Source organism: Hermetia illucens, chromosome 2, assembly GCF_905115235.1.
Source record: "Hermetia illucens chromosome 2, iHerIll2.2.curated.20191125, whole genome shotgun sequence".
Classification (NCBI taxonomy): Eukaryota; Metazoa; Arthropoda; class Insecta; order Diptera; family Stratiomyidae; genus Hermetia; species Hermetia illucens.
In genome coordinates this window covers 111441746-111452621 of record NC_051850.1, presented here as the reverse complement: position 1 = coordinate 111452621, position 10876 = coordinate 111441746, and the positions used below count along the sequence as shown (strand labels likewise).

At 40.8% G+C, this 10876-nt stretch overlaps 2 protein-coding genes across 2 annotated transcripts; one reads left to right on the top strand and one right to left on the bottom strand.

Annotated features, from left to right (window-relative positions):
* Positions 1-5006: 5006 nt before the first annotated feature.
* LOC119649444 (probable prefoldin subunit 2) lies at positions 5007-5980 on the bottom strand. Its single transcript, XM_038051595.1, has 2 exons — positions 5738-5980; positions 5007-5625 (listed from the first exon to the last, which is right to left on the bottom strand). The coding sequence occupies exons 1-2, from the start codon at positions 5866-5868 to the stop codon at positions 5313-5315; spliced, it is 444 nt and encodes a 147-aa protein (XP_037907523.1). The 5' UTR covers positions 5869-5980; the 3' UTR covers positions 5007-5312.
* A 332-nt stretch (positions 5981-6312) lies between these two features.
* LOC119649445 (serine palmitoyltransferase small subunit B) lies at positions 6313-6999 on the top strand. The gene is made up of 2 exons (XM_038051596.1): positions 6313-6514; positions 6584-6999. Exons 1-2 carry the CDS (start codon positions 6415-6417, stop codon positions 6727-6729), a joined length of 246 nt encoding a protein of 81 aa, XP_037907524.1. The 5' UTR covers positions 6313-6414; the 3' UTR covers positions 6730-6999.
* The last annotated feature ends 3877 nt before the right edge of the window (positions 7000-10876 follow it).

Here is a 10876-nt window from a genome sequence, read left to right as displayed (position 1 = left end):
AGACACTATTCAGTAATTTCACACTTAAATGTGAAATATTGATTAATTTTAAAGATTTTCTTTGTAAAATTATCGTGAAAAGGTGGTTGCCAATTATTCAAAATATTATCCATCATTAGCCACTACTTTTTCTCATCTTTGTGGTAGCATACGAATTCCGCGTGAAAAAGGTTCCCCGGTTTTTGATGTAATCTACGAATTAACCTATTGTTTTCTTCTTTTGTCGTTGAAGCAGCTGTTCATATGTGTTTCTTGGCTTCAGTTCGTATGACACAATTTCTTTTTTTGGATCATTCCCAATGCTTTGAAACTAACGGAAATAGCTGATTGGGTCACTCCTGGTGATTCTCCATTTTTAGTTTTTGGTGTCGGCACGAATCTTCATCCAATGGTTTTTTGAATCCAGTGAGCTCAAACTTTTTTTTGCATCAATTGTATCTAGATATAGTGTAGAATATATGGGCAAAGTGATTTTTTGATATTCGGGGTCGTTCGGAAATTATAGTGTTAAACACGTGATAAGTCACATGCCAGATTTATGTCGATCGCCATAATAAAGCTCGTATTTATCAGTCCGAATGATGTTCGAATGACTTCGCTAAAAGGACAAGAATTGAAGCCAAGGCTGTACATGTCTTTTTTGAAGAAACCTAAGATTTACGAACTATGTATAGCAGATTAATGGTCAGTTAAGGATATATGTCTAAAAAAAGGCATTCTACTTTATAAATGCGATTTTCTCGAAACCGCATATTGAAAATCGGCTGCCACCATAGCCCAAAATCTGTCCAACGAAATTCTTTGAAATTTTCACGACTTATTCAGAACATATTTCTACGGTCCGCAAACTAGGATAATTGTGATCCATTCAATAGTTTTTTTTATTTATTAAAGAAGCATTAAAAAATCACCAAAATTCACAAAAAAAAAGTTTAACACGGCACCGAAAATTTAGCTTTTAATATTTTTCAATAAATCTAGTTTGCGGACTCTAGTTCAGTCTGTACGTTAAAATGATAAATAAATATTCAAGAATTCTTCGTTGGAAAGTGGTACCTCAGTAGTATTAATTACGTCAAATATATCCTCTTCATCCATTTCGTCAAAGTCTATAGTTTTCGCAATCTTAAGAATTTCTCTGTTGATTTCTGAATCGCTGCCGATATCAATGCCAAAAGGAGACTCAACCGCTTCTGACCAGATTTTACGCTAGGCTTTTTTCATTGTGCCACTAGTTATCTCTTTCCAAAAAGCTTCGATATTTTCAACAATCTTGAAAATATCAAATTTTTTTCAGATTTCTTTAATTGGTAATTGCCTATCTTTATCCGATGGTATTATATCGTCTAAACGTTACACCAACTGCCTGAAAGTTCGACGCAGATAGTATGCTTTAAAGGTACCAATTACACCTTGGTCCATAGGTTGCAGCAAGGAAGCGGTATTTGGCGGTAGGAAGACCACTTTCACATTTTCATCGCTTTGGTTGAGAGTTGCAGGATATCCAGGAGCATTATCGACTAATAGCAATACTTTGTGCGATAATTTGTTCTTCCTACAGTATTCTTTGACTCCCGGACAAAATTCATTTCTAAACCATTCAGTGAATAACGCCGAAGTAACCCGAACTCTTTTATTATGTCTCCAAATAACTGGCAGCGTGTTTTTCGATTTGGATTTTCCGAATGGTATACCAGTAGAGGCTTCAATTTGAAATTGCCAGCGGCATTTCCACCCAAGACAAGTGTAAGTCCGGCTTTGGATGTTAGTGTTGTAGGTTCTTCTTGGAAATAAATGTACGTGATGGTAAACGCTTCCAGTAAAGTCCTGTCCCATCGACATTAAAAACTTGTCTCGGGCTGTAAGCGCCTTCATCAATAAATAATACTTTTAAGCATGTCGGGAATTTTTTTCGCTTCTTCATAATCCCCACTGGCCGCTTCTCCAGTCAATTTTAAATTATGCAGACCAAATCTTGATTTTAACTTGTCAAACCGAAGGTCTCGTTTTCACTTCTGATGGTATTGAACACACTCTTCGTCTTTTCTTGGATGGCTGCAGTTGAAATTGGTATGTTTCTCTGTTTCATGTCGAGAATCCAGGCATACAGTAATTTTTCCGTCTCCTCTAATACAAAGGTTCGATGTTTTGTTATTATGGTCTCTTTCTAGTGAAGAAATGCCCGCCTTAATATGTTCGCGAATTTTTTCCGCATTCCTTTTTATCTGTCTGATAGCACATGCCTTCAATCCTAAGGAAACATCAGTTTGCGCGGCTCTTTCTCCTCCGTCCAAACGTTTAATTATTTATATTTTTGTTTTTAAATTAATAACTTGCCTCTGCCTCTTCTTTTTAGACTAGTTGTATCCTTTATCTATACTGCTATGTGGGTTTTGGATCCTTTTTCTGTTGAAAGAATTTCGTCGCTTAGAATATGAAGGTCCGTTTAAAAAGAAAGTTTCCTACCAAGTTTTAGTTGTTAATTTTTTCCTCGAAATCAAAGCAATATCGTAATCGTCTTTTAGTCTTGAGTTCTACCACCAAGATTAATTTAAAACTAACGAGGCTTCTTTTATTTATGTGTCAGAAAATTATGTACATAGTTGGATGGATTTCAATGTTTGCAACGTCCGATCCTTTCAGGTTTTATTTAAACAAATTCCTTAAATACAACAGATCCTTATCGAGCGTTATCTGAAAATGTAATTACCCAATTCGCTCTCAATGTTTATCTAAGAATAATCATCTAATGTTCTTGCGTTTTCATGTAAACTTGCAAACCAACCATACTAAACCAAAATAATTTGTTCAGATGCTTTCTTTTGTTCACAACACTTCTAATAATCGAAAACACCGACCACTTTTGTGAACATTCAGAGCTACATTTAATACATATGCCCAAACGGCGCCAGTAATTAGAAGAAATATTTGAACTTGAACATATTATGCACATTGTCTCCAATCCACTTTTATCAAAGTGGACGAACTGCGACAATGAAAGTGTGTAGAATTAAAAATATTTATGCACATAGTGCTAAAAATTGTGTGATAAGTCGAAGCATGCTCCTTAATTTTTCGAGTGTTATCAGTCCAAAATGATATAAGTCGAAGTGTGATAAGTCGGGGTATACCTGTACTCATAAGTTTGTTGCGATGAAGTTTCCCATAAACTTCCGACAGCAATCGATTACCTTAAGCTATTTTTAGGGTTTTGTGTAAAACGAAACCTTATTAAAATCGATTCAATGTCTGTCTGTCACACGCATTTTTCCCCAAAACGGCTAAACCGACCCGAACGACATTTGGTGGATAGATGGGAACTATGAAATCCCACGCATACAGCGAGTGGCTTAAATTTAGGTGGAGTTTAAAGGGGGGCTCCCCATAACATGCAAAGGAGGGATTCAAAAATATTTTTCACCGGATATAGTCGTGTAGGGTCTCAATTTGTACTTTCCGAAGCTGACATTAGTTTTGGCATGAATGCGTGAGTAATTAGTCAAAATGTACGCGCTTAAAGTGATACAACGCTCATTTTCGGAAACTACCCAACCTAAAAATCCGAAAAAAAATCAGGGTGGTGCGCTTAGATGAAGTCTAGGCCTCAAAATATGTCCCATTCCGATATCTGCTCAAATAAACTTACTAATAGTATATTACTACTTTTTAGAAATTTATTTAAATCGCTTTCTAAAAAATGGAGGGCAGCGGAATCTCTCACATCTTTTTCTTCAGCCTTCAGTTCACAAGCGGGGTCGGCTCGTCGTAATCGGTTTCGTCATTTTATTTTATCAAATGCCTGATCAGGATGTAATCGCGAGACCTTTAAATCCCCATCCAGTGTATCAAGCCACCATTGTTTTGGCCGGCTTTTTGGTTGCTTACCATTGACTTCGATGTTCTGACCAATACTGGTTATTGAATTCTCGTTAGCGTGAATTACGTGACCACACAATCGAAAACGCCTCTCACGCAGTTTTTCCACGATCGATGCAAACCCATATCGATCGCGGATATTCTCATTTCAGATTTCAGATCAAAACGTGTCACGCCACCGCCGTTCATTGTCCTTTATAGTCGGCCAAAGCTCAGAAATATAGAGAGCGGCAGACGGACGACATTGCAGTAAATTTTAGATTTGGGGCGTGCGCTGATACGTCGATCGTAAAGAACACCAGTTGGGGAATGCCACTTCATCCAGGTTGCGTTAATGCGTGAAACAATTTCATTATGCAATTCTCCATTGGCTGATAGCGTTGACTCGAGATATTTAAATCTTTGAGTTCCGGCAATGGAAGTAACCCGCCTCTCGAGATATCTAAATCCCAGAAATCTAAATCTAAATCTAAAGCCCAGAACTGAGCGATTTTAATATCTCGGGTCAATGCTATAAGCCAATGGAGAACTACGTTATGCTCCTCACATAGGGAAACACAAAACCTTTTATACGTGAAGCGTCAAGCTTCCGGTTTCCCGACTTGTTTTTCTTCCAATTAAAACAAAAAAACAATGCTCCCCGCAAATCACGTTCCGTTGGTTCAAAACTTGACATATTTGAAGCACAAAACCCAAATATGTTGTTATACTACAACAAAATGGCACTGAGATCTGAAGTCTGATGATGATGGCCCGACCTAATAAAATGAATGTCTTGCTTTGTAAAATCCTTAAAATTAATTTACGCACTTCATAGGAAAAATCGTGGAAATGCCTTCTCGATTGCGACTTAAAGGAGTTGTAATGTACGAAATATTTCCCCACAGTTACAAAATATACTGCGACTACGATGAATGTCCGACTTAACGTTCAAGTTAGGAAATGAATCGACTTAGAAAGGTTCCACTGAATTTCCTATTTGACTTTTAATGAGACTCCGCTCGATTTCATTTTCACCGCTAATGGTACGTAGATTTGATGGAAATAAATCGGGAGACCAGACACCAAAGCAAATATAGCCATGCCCTGAACCAAGATGCCGACATTATTTCCAAGTAAAACACAACGGATGAGTGTTAGCTCTTGATTTATGTGAGTTTTGGGTATAAGTCTTGCATTACTTATTACTTTCTGTGAAACATTCTTAAATCATAACTTAAACCTCCTTCAACGATATGAGAAATGCGATATTAAACGATTAAAAAAGATAAATCCATTCCGCGCTTCCGGCTCAGAGGCGAAAATATAAAATAGAAAGAAACGTTGATGAATAAATAGCACAAGAAGGAAGAGGTTCGAAAAGAACGACGAACGCGAAAGATTTGATCGGCAGCCAGCGGCCGGGCCTAAGCTCGAGTGGGGAGGAGACGCGCCTACTAGTTGTTAACCACTAAAACGTTCCGGTTGCCCTGCGACTCCTCCGGAACTTTGTCACTGTCCTGCTTTGCTTGACTGTTCGCGGGTTCCTGACCTCGGATGCGGATGTTGTGCTCCTCCTTGAACCGGTTCAATTCGAGGCCTTTGTTCGTCAGTTGCTCTGTCGCTATGCTGATGGTCTTCTCGAGCTGCTCCTTGTTCTCTATCAACTGCGGCAGGATGGCCCCTACGGTGCGCTCGCAAAGGACGCCGCCGATTAGCCGAAAGCACTTACGATTTTCGTCAATTGTTTTGAGTGTTTCAATCACAGATCTGCAAGTATAATATTCGGAATGTCACTGTCAAATGAAAACTCATTACAGCCCCGGAAATGTCCTAAAGGGCTCAAGCATAGCATGGACTTTGAGGTTAGCGGGGCACTCACTTGTGTTCTTTGAGGTCCATTTCGAGCGTGCTCAAATTGTTTGCGAGGTGCCGCTGTTCATTTCTGAGAGCTTGGAATTCTGCAAAGATTTTCTCGTTTTGCTTTTGCGTTTTCGCTGCGTCTGCTGACATTTTTATCGAAAATTTTCGAACAGATGCGCCTCGGAGTTGAATGAATACGGGAAGAAGTTACTTTAGCAGGGCTAGCCGATGACAAATGCTATTGACACTTGAAATGTCGGCTGAAAAGGTAAGGGATGCCAGATGTGGGAATAGTGCTGCCTTGTGCAACATACAGTTGGTAGAAATTATATTTGGACAGAACGGGTTTAGGACCTAAGAGCCACTCGTCTATTGTATATAATGTGTACGCAATTTCCCTTTCCCTAAATGAAATCAAGGGAAAGTGGCGTAGTGGTTAGTACAACAAATATTTAAATAAGTAACTCGAAACAAAAATCGAAAACTTTTCCGCGTGAATAAACACAAAAGGACGGTCAAAACTCGAAAACACCGATCCGATCAGTTTCCTATTTATTGGTTGAAGAGAATTGAATACTGTCAATTGGCCAATTCACTCCTACTGTCATCCGCCTGTCAAAGTGAAGCTTTCGCCGCCGTTGGACGTGTTTCCCGAAATCTGTTTTTAATTTTCATCCACATCCTGCCTTTGACAATATGATTAAATCTATCACAGACTTCATAAACTACTGGTACTTCCGCTACCTTATGGTGACGGAACTGTACATGGTCGAGAAATGGGAACGAGTGACGATCCGTGAGTTGCCTTCAGTATCTCTCGCAGATTTGTTCTGAGTCCTAAAAACTTCACTTTTCGCCTTTCCAGATGTAATTTTCCTGGTGATCTTCTTACTCTTCTGGTACTTTAACTACTCAGTATTATTATCGTTCACCGGCCGAATCCTGGGAATTACCCCCATTTCGAGTGTTCTCCATGCGGCGACCACTTCAAAATTCTCGGCGGCAGCATAGTGGCAGCTCCCATTCCTTTCAATTCCTTTTGGATAATTCTTAGGATTTAAGTTCTACGTATATTTTCTGTCAGCTTTAGTCTCATATAAGGAGTTTAGTGCTACAAACTGTACATAGGATGTTACACGAATTTCTGCGGAACACGGAATGAATGGGAGTGCGGCGGGGCGAAGAGAGTTGCATGAATCATCCGCGAAATGGTCGCGATAAAGTGGCGATTTTTGTGCACTTTGTAATTAGAGAAGCTATAAAATACATGTTTCAATTAACGCTGGTGGGTTTTATTGACGGTTGGCGAAAGTTAACGTGATTTGGTTCGATGAAACGTGAATGGCAGTGATATCGAAATCAGGGGGACGTAATCAAAAGAAATGAAAATTCCATGGCCCAAGGGTGATAGCGCCAGTTAAGATTATTAATAATCAATTGCGAAATCAAGGCCCTTGAACTAGAGGCGGCTTGAGATAACTTCCACTCTTATCTTTCATGGGAAAAGTTGTCCATGGCTATTGTTAACAGCGAGAAATGATAAAATTTTGTGAAGACGTGGAGGATAGAAACTATTACTGCAATCAAGCCAATTTTTTTAGAAGCAAAAGCACTTAAGAGATCGGTATATCAAGCACCAGGAAGGGGACAGACCTCAGTGGCGCAAGAGCTTAATGGTAAAGGCGCTATCTGAAGGAAGGCTTGGAACCAGAAGAGTCCCTTAGGACAGACGTAAGCCATCTTTATCGGAGCCAGGAAAGCAGGGAACAGAGATTAGCCCACATGAGGGGAATGATCCCAAAAATTCCAAACCTCAACGCAAGGGGGGAGAAATCATAGGCAGATCAGGGGTGCAGGTAGAAATCAGGAAGCCCGCTATTAGCAATGCTTGTGAGGTCAGAGGCGTTCGATTGGCCATACTGCCAAAAACGTTTCCCGAGCAAACATTCACTCTTGAGGATCAGGAAACTATCGAAGATATTTTAGTCAGGCAGATGTGCAAGGAAGAGTGCGAAGTTTGTTTTCACCGGGATACGCTTTCGACTAACTACGGACATACGGCGGACTATAGTTCCTAAATTGCCAGGCTGGGAAGGAGTAGAGTTGCCGACATGTGTTGGGAATTATATACCAGGAGCACACCTGGTGGCAGTATTTGTTTCTAAAGCCGTAACCCTAGAGACGGAAGATTCATGGGCCTCCCGATAGATCTCCATACGCTATTATGGAGAGTCTTCAGCAGCAAAATTAATGGCAAAAGACTTCTCACGACCCGGCGGGTGATCGATCCCAGGAGGCGATCAAATGTCGAATTGTCAACTATAGAGTCGGCAAACATGCCCGTGCACGTGAACGGGGAAAAGCCGATGAAAGACAGTTCGGCGGAGAAATCAGGTGGAAAACCCACCGGGGTCCCCAAGGGCATTTCAGAGGTCAATGAGGTGGAAAGGGCTGAATGAAGCAGAAGCAGTAGACTTGCCCAGTGAAGGGGAGAAGTTGGACGTTTAAGTGTAAGAAAGCGCCATGTCGGAGGAGGAGAGTGATAGTCCGAGAGTTGTTAAAAGTTACAAAAAATAACGGAGCCAATAACCAGCACTAAGATAGCTGACGTAAGCTTCCATCATGCAAAACTGCATCTGCAGTCATTGTGCAAGTTCGAACGATAACATTGGAATAGTGCTGGGTGTACCGGGGGCACATTCACAGTTTGCATGGACGAAGCTTGCAGGTAATTTGGGACTCCTCTTTAGAAAAACCAAGAATTTGAATCATTCGTAAACATAATTTAAAATATATATTCCTTCAGAGTTCCTGATCGAAGATCTGGTGGTTAACCTAGTCTCACTGGAAGCCGGGGGGAGTACTCGAAAAGCAACCGTGGCATCGGGCTACTTCCCTGGAAACGTCATCCGGATCCCACCGGAACTTGTCGCTAGACAGGTGCAGTACTGTAAGAGGAGGGCGCTACCACTTCTCCTCGCTGCGAAGTCTGGGGAAGCAGCGGCACCAATCGAAGAGATGAGTAACTTCTTGAATTTATTCTTAGCAATAAGTCAGAGATAACATAGGGAACAGTGTAACATTCGTGGCGTTTGTCTGAAGAAGGAAGTGAGACATTTATCGAGAATGAGGAAGACAGAGTACATCTGTTTCTCAGGACTCATTTCTTAGGGTCCTACCGCACGGCGGAAGGCGGCTGTCACTGTCGGACACCTCAACAACGAGCAAAAAGAAAGAAAGGATAACTAGAACCTAGCAAACGCGGTATGTTCAGAAACTAGAGGAAAAAAGGAAAAGGATCCTTTTCACCCTAACATCATTCGTAATCAAAAAAGGGGAGAAGGTCATAGACAACTATAATATAACTACCGTTCCAATGCGTAATCCCCTATGTCCGTGTCAACATGCTTACCGAGCATATCAATATGTATCAACTGACGGATGTATTATGCGACACCATAGAAACAAGAGAAATAGCACTGTGTGCGTTTTCGGATATCGAAAGAGCATTCGATAACACATTGCACATAAGGATACAATATGCCTTGATCCGCAGGGGAGTGGGAAACACCCTGGTCTTCTGGATGGGCAGAATGTTAGAGAGTAGGCAAATAGAAGTACCAGGTACAAATTCTATTGTCATGGATACTACTCAAAGTTGTCCACAGAAAGGATTGAACTCAGCACAATAGCCAGGGAGTTACACAAACTGTAGAAACTGGCTTGCGCATGTATTAGTGGGGCCCAACGACATCCCTGGATGTGATTCTCGGATTAATCCCTCTCCATCTGCACATACAAATGCAGGTAAGGAGGGCGATCATCAAGATGGGCCCCAATATCAATGAGGCGAGGAGTTGCCTAAATTGAAAGAAGATTGATATTCTTTCTAGGTGGTACCCGTAATTATTGATACCGAGGGATAACATGGCAAAGGGGTTTCACTTCAATAAGAAATTCGAAACAAGTTGGGGTAACAGGACAAACTGGGAGAGCGTGGCTTTGACCGGTTGATTTCCTAGGGCACCGACGGATCCCTCCATTGTGATTGGTCCAAGGAAAATGTTCTTGAAATCAATGGGTAAGGACACTAGCATATTCCAGGTGGAAATATACGCTATAGACAGATGTGCCCTCTTTAACAAGGGGTAGAACATCGCTATTCTGACCGACAGGTAATCGGCGATCAAGTCCAACCAGGAGAACTCTAAACGGGTATTAGAATGCCTTGAGAGACTAAATACGTTTGGCTCGCACAATAAGGTCTGTATAATCTGGTTTCCAGGCCATGTTGGTTTGGAAAGCAATGAGGCAGCGGACGAACTGTCCAGATAGGGAGCAGGAACGCCTCTACACGGGTCAGGACGGGAAACGGGTTTATGGCACTGACAATAAAAAATGAAGAGGAACGGCTGTGGGAACTGTACTGGGCAAACCTACAAGGAATGGAGCAGTCCCGGGTGCTTATTGAGGAATACGAACTCAAGTGATTAAGAACTGTTTGAACATCGCCAGGAGGAACCTCCGGATTATAGTGGGAATACTCACTGGTCACTGACGACTAAATTATCACCTGGGAAGCTAGGGATGTTTGCAATTTTATTTGTACAGTGTGAATAAATACATCACTATCGGCGTCATTTCGTAGGATTTCAGTTTTTCTCCTCTTACTTCTTCGCTCAATTCATTAAACGATGGTCGAGCAGAATTGCTGCGCTCTTGGCATTTCAAAAGTCTTTTTCAGTCAGTCATCTTTATTTTAAAGAAATCTAGCTTCCGCTTTATTTGCCTTTTCTCATCTTTGTTTAAATACTGATTTCAAATGTGAAAATTTACGCTTGAACTGCTTAACTTCCTCATCAGAATAGTTTTCAGTAGATAAAATACAACTTTCTAGGTATTTTAATTTTTTGCTTTTTATCAAAAAATCACTGTTCTAACATGATACTTAAACAAAAGATTTGTCAGAATAATAATAGTTTAAAAATAGTTTTTTTCAAAATACATTGTTAGTTTTTCTGACGAACTTGGTTTCTCATCTGTAGCCCAAAAAGGGCCGGGAGCGGGCAGCTAATTTGATCATCATCAGCATTGCACTTTCCCGAAATTATTACCCTGATTTCATCCAGGTACTCATTCACAGCCGAGTCGACTTATA

What these genes read in the sequence shown, in the direction of transcription:
- LOC119649444 (XM_038051595.1), bottom strand. Translation starts at nt 5,868, where the DNA reads ATGTCAGCAGACGCAGCGAAAACGCAAAAGCAAAACGAGAAAATCTTT. An exon ending in ATGGACCTCAAAGAACACAA is followed by an intron (nt 5,626 to 5,737) that starts GTGAGTGCCCCG and finishes TTATACTTGCAG; the next exon opens with ATCTGTGATTGAAACACTCA.
- LOC119649445 (XM_038051596.1), top strand. Translation starts at nt 6,415, where the DNA reads ATGATTAAATCTATCACAGACTTCATAAACTACTGGTACTTCCGCTAC. An exon ending in ATGGGAACGAGTGACGATCC is followed by an intron (nt 6,515 to 6,583) that starts GTGAGTTGCCTT and finishes TCGCCTTTCCAG; the next exon opens with ATGTAATTTTCCTGGTGATC.